Source organism: Brassica oleracea, unplaced genomic scaffold (assembly GCF_000695525.1).
Source record: "Brassica oleracea var. oleracea cultivar TO1000 unplaced genomic scaffold, BOL UnpScaffold00629, whole genome shotgun sequence".
Lineage (NCBI taxonomy): Eukaryota > Viridiplantae > Streptophyta > Magnoliopsida > Brassicales > Brassicaceae > Brassica > Brassica oleracea.
Window position 1 is genome coordinate 23,972 of NW_013617429.1, and position 5,806 is coordinate 29,777.

Genomic DNA, 5,806 nt, shown 5'->3' on the forward strand with positions numbered 1-5,806 from the left:
AGTCACTCCACTTATCACCAATTGGTTTTAGGTTGGAAGCCCATCTAGCTTAACATGGTATCAGAGCCCGATCCACGCAGTCCAACCCGATCCACATCGATCTGGCCCAAAGTTGGTCCATCGATCTTTGCCCGAACATTCTGAGATTGACGCTCAAAGAGTCATCATCTCGAGGGAGCGTATTAGACATAAAGTGTCCCACATCGGATGTTGTAAGAGATCCTTAGTAATATATAAGATAGATGAGTCACTCCACTTATCACCAATTGGTTTTAGGTTGGAAGCCCATCTAGCTTAACAATTACTAAACAATTAATTTTTTTTTAAAGAACATAAAATTAGTTTTAAAACAATAAATTTTCCTATATAACGAAAAATATTCTTATGTAAAAAAGTATGTTTATATTAGATAATTAGTAATGATAAACCAGATTCAAAATTTCTGAGGCCACATTTTTTTATATTGCTTTAGGCCACCGGATATTTCGGGACGGCACTGGTAACCATCGTGAGAAAAATGGCTTTCTAGCTTATGTTTCTGAACTTGTCAACTCAATAGTTAAACATTAGTAATGAATCAGAGATAAAGCTAGCATTCACTCAAGAATCTAATTAGCTTGATAGCCCAAGTTAACGATCATCGCGTTGAAGTAGCTTTTAAGCAATTCTCTAAAGCCGTGATCTTTAAGCCAGTCAAGACTTTCATAGTTTTGAGTCTCGTTCCACTGTCCGTTGAGGGTACTCGTGATCTTAACACCTTTAGTTAACTTGTAACGTGTAATGGTTTGTAAAGTATGAATAGAAGTCTTATTGATCTCTGAGCAAGAGGCTCGGTATTTATACATGTAAGTCCTAACATGATAAGGACAAATAAAGATAACTTAGAAACATCATTATCAGGAAATATAGAATTATCCTAATATAAGTAGGAGTTATCTCATTACTCCCCCTCAAGTTGGAAGTGTGAGATTGCGAACAGCCAACTTGGACAGCAATTCTTCAAAGAGAGGGCGAGGAAGTGACTTAGTAAGAATATCAGCTAGCTGATTGCGTGACGAGACATGCTCTGTGGCGATAAGCTTTGCCTTGAGTGCATCCCGAACATGATGACAATTCCTCTCAATGTGTTTAGTACGTTCATGAAAAACTAGATTGGAAGCAATGTAGAGAGCAGATTTGCTGTCACAAAAGAGACGCATAGGATCAGGATGAGAGAGACCAAACGATAAGAAAAAACCTTTCATCCATTTCAGTTCTTTAACCGTATCAGACATGGCCCTGTATTCGGCCTCGGCAGAAGAGAGCGCCACTGCATCTTGTTTCTTAGTCCTCCAGGAAACAGGCGAATCACCTAGAAAGACAATGTAGGCAGAAAAGAACGACGACTAAGAGGACAACCCGACCAGTCAGCGTCACAAAATGCACTAATACGAAGTTGATCATCAGCTTTGAAGAAGATGCCTTGGCCTGGACTTCCTTTCAGGTAGCGTACAACTCGGATTGCAGCATCCCAGTGTGGGAGAAGTGGCTTCTGCATGAATTGGGCTAGTATATGAACCGAGTACGCAAGATCAGGCCGAGTGTTAGTGAGATAAATTAAGCGACCTACAAGGCGTCGGTATTGTTGCGCGTTTGCCAAAGGACCCTCAGCCTTGGCGAGCTTATGATTAAGCTCCATTGGTACCGGAGATGGCTTAGATGCAAGGAGACCAGTCTCGGCGATAATATCAAGAGCATACTTGCGCTGTGACAAGTAAAAACCAGAGTTGCTGCGAGCAACTTCCAGACCAAGAAAGTATTTTAACTTGCCAAGATCCTTCATTCGAAAGCATTTGTGGAGGTAGTCTTTGAAGTCTTGAAGAGCCTGTGTATCATTGCAAGCGATGATGAAGTCATCAACATAAACCAATATGTGAATACAGATAGACCCACGGACTTTAGAGAATAAGGACTGATCCGCGTAGTCATGTGAGAACCCAAACCGTAGAAGGGCGTTTGTGAGCTTGGCATACCAGCAGCGAGGGGCTTGACGAAGCCCATACAGAGACTTCTTAAGACGACAGACTTTGTTCGGATCCGCGCTTTTATATCCTTGAGGAAGCTTCATATATATATTTCTTCATCAAGATCCCCATGCAAGAAAGCATTGCTAACATCCATCTGATGCACAAGCCAATTCTTTACTGCTGCCACTTTTAGAATAAATCAAACTGTAGTTAATTTTGCTACCGGAGCAAAAGTTTCATTGAAGTCATCTCCCTCTATCTGATTATTTCCAAGGACGACCAGTCGAGCTTTGTGGAGAAGATGATTCCCATCAGCATCATATTTGTCGGAGAAAAGCCACATATTACCAAGAGCTTTGCGGCCAGGAGGGAGGTCTGTGGCGTCCCATGTATCAGTGTCCTCAAACGCATTGACTTCTTTGGAAATAGCATCACACCAGACTTTTTGTTGTGCTGCTTCTTTATACGACCGAGGAACCGCACTCGTAACAATGGCGGCCATAAAGGCACGATGACCATCTGAAAAGACATGGTCAGATAAATAGCTAGAAATAGGATACGGAGTGATACCTAAGGATGTTCGCAGAAGACACTGATCAGTCGTGGGAAGAGAAAGAGAGGGTTTATTATCAACGTGTGCTGAGTGTGTGACATAATTCTTTAGAAGAACAAAAGGTGTCTTCACTCGCTGACCACGACCAAGAATCTCAGGTATCCCTGGAGAAGAAGGTTCCGGAGGAGAACTGATGCGAGGTTCCTGAGGTGTCGGAGAAGGAGGTGCTGTGTTATCGGGTATAGTTATCGCAGTAGGTGCTGATGGCAGTTCCAGTGGAGAGCTCATAACGGGCTCAGACTGAGTACTAGGAATAGAAATTGCAGAAGTAGGTTCTGTGACAGGAGGAGTTGTTGCAGTCGTGGGAAAAGAAGTGCCCCCCCTTGATGCAGTAGCAGGAAGTAACCAATCATCAATAGCCGGATCATGAGAGTTTGTTGGTGGCGTCACATACTCCTCTGTTCCAACACCAGGAAATTTAGATTCTGAGAATGCTACATCGCGACTAGAGAAGAATTCCCGAGAGTCAAGATCATACAGACGCCAGGCTTTCCTGCCAAAGGGGTAACCTACGAAAATGCATCGTCTGCTGCGATCAGCAAACTTATCTCTGTCTCTAGACTTGCGGTGAGCGTAACATAGACAGCCAAAGACGCGAAGTTGATCAAGATCAGATTTCTTGCCAAACAGGAGCCCATAAGGAGTGCGACCGTCAAGGACTTGAGATGGTGTGTAATTAATCAGATGTGAGGCAGTGAGGATGCTTTCTCCCTAGAAAGTAGATGGAAGTCGGGCTTGAAATAGACATGCTCTTGCAACGTTTAACAGGTGACGATGCTTGCGTTCAACCCTACCGTCTTGTTGAGGTGTATCAACGCAGGAGGTCTGATGCTCAACACCAATTTTACGGAAGAAGGATGACAGCACCATGAATTCAGATCCATTGTCGGTTCTGATCTTTTTAACAGATTTCCCAAACTGTTTCTCACACATAGCAAAGAATTCTTGTAGTAAGGTTGCGACTTCTGATTTTTCAAGCATAAGATATGTCCAGACAGCTCTAGAGTACTCATCAACTATGGTAAGAAAATATTTTACGCCAGATGAGGAAGGTGTACGATAAGGACCCCAGACATCACAATGAATCAAAGAAAAAATATCGGAAGCTTTATTAGAACTGTCATGAAAAACACTGTGGGTTTGCTTAGCCCGAAAACAAATCTCACAAGATGCTGTTTGGTGTGAATCAAAAGACAACTTGTCTAAAATAGGTAAAAACGATAACACTTTATAGGAAGGGTGTCCCAGCCGTCGGTGCCACAATTCTGATGTAGAGGAGTTCTTGTATGCAGACTTATGAACACTAGCAGCCACAACACCCGTGAAATAAAAACCCCCTCTCGTTCTTCACCCGTTCCAATCAGGGTCTTCGTAAAACGGTCCTGCAAGACACACAAAGTATCAGTAAAAATAGCTATGCAACCGGTTTGTTTTAGTAAGCAAGACACTGAGATTAAGGTGCAGGTGAAATCCGGGACATATAGAACATCTTTCAAACTGTAATCACGGCTGAGCACAAGTGTGCCCTTCTTGAGAGCTTGTGAAAAACGACCATCTGGGAACTTGACCGAAGAGGGTACGACGTCTGAGACATCACTTAAAAGCGATAGATTCCCTGTCATATGATGAGAAGCACCAGTGTCGATTATGATATCAGAAAATTTTGTTTTACCAGCCAATCTTTCAGATGATATGTTCGAACGAGAGGACTGCAACAGCTGAATGATCTGAGCGATCTGATCGTTGTTGATGGTTGATGATGTTGCATTATTGGTTGTTGCTCGAGTTGTATTGGAACGACCCCCACGAACTCGATTGTTAGAAAAGCGTCCTCCACGACCTCGCTGAGTATATGATCCTCCACCTGAGTTGTTCCTTGGTTGCTCATTCCACCACTCCGGGAAACCATGTAACAGAAAGCATTCTGATTTCTCATGACCGGTACGAGAGCAATGAGTACATACTCTGTTAGGATCACGACTGCGAACCACTGCAGCCTGGAGAGGATCTGGTTTTGATGAAGATGATGAAGTTAAATCCGTTTGAGCAGAGAATCCAATGGCCTCTGTTTTTGTCTCTGCAGGTCGGGAGTTGTTGTGTTGTTCTTCTCTGATCACGCGAGAATAAACTTTGTTGATATCTGGTAACGGATCCTCGTCTATTATTTGTGAGCGTATGTTGCGGAAACGTGATTCATCAAGGCCAAACAGAAATTTGTGTACTCGGATTTCGTCTCTTTCTTTTTCTATATCTGTCGCTGCTTCACAAGTACACGCTCGCGTTGTCGTTAAATTATCAAGTTCCTCCCAGAGTTTAGTCAAGCGACCATAGTATTCGATAACACTCTGTCCAGTCTGTTGACATGTGTTGATAGAATCTCGGACTTGATGTATACGTACGCCGTTTTTGACAGAGAAGCGGCGTTGTAGGTTTTCCCATAATTTGTGAGCCTCAGGGACAAACGTCACGGTTGATCTTATCTTTGGATCGATGGAGGTTCGAATCCATCCTACCAGCATGGAATTTGTTGCCAACCAGCGAGTAAGGTCTGGTTCCGTCGTCGGTTTTGCGATGGTACCATTGATAAAGCCTAGCTTTTGTTTTGCTTGGATTGAATTTGATAATTCCGTTGCACACTCAGTATAGTTATCTCCTTTAAGTAGAACAGAGGTGATAAGAGCCCCCGGATTATCCGAAGGATGAAGATAGTATGGAGAGGTTCTGGCAGCCTCTATGATGGCGCCTTGAGATGCCAATGCTGGATTATCGGCCATGTTCCTTTAGAAACACGTTTTAGTAGAATTTTTTTTTAAGAATTAGAGCAGGTCAAGATCTTCCGCTCTGATACCATAAGACTTCTATTCATACTTTACAAACCATTATCAGGAAATATAGAATTATCCTAATCTAAGTAGGAGTTATCTCATTATAACGCAAGAATGTCCTCGTCATCCATGTAAGCGCAGAGGGAGTGGTATCTGCAGGAAGGAAGTACAATGAAATATATATGTACCTGTAAGCAGAGACTGGAACACACAAGGATCAGCCTCTCTAGGCATTAGGTCCTCTGCTCGTCCTTCTTTATCATGTTTGCAGCCACGTCTATCATATCTGATGTTTCAGGAAGTGTTGCTCTATACACTCTATCGCTGGCCGGTGCCTAAGTAAACACATTGCAATATGCAAT

General features: G+C 42.9%; 1 protein-coding gene across 1 annotated transcript; it reads right to left on the reverse strand.

Moving 5' to 3' along the window:
* Nucleotides 1–3,966: 3,966 nt before the first annotated feature.
* Nucleotides 3,967–5,393, reverse strand: LOC106319820. The gene is made up of 2 exons (XM_013758209.1): nt 4,118–5,393; nt 3,967–4,001 (listed from the first exon to the last, which is right to left on the reverse strand). The coding sequence occupies exons 1-2, from the start codon at nt 5,391–5,393 to the stop codon at nt 3,967–3,969; spliced, it is 1,311 nt and encodes a 436-aa protein (XP_013613663.1).
* Between the last annotated feature and the right edge of the window lie 413 nt (nt 5,394–5,806).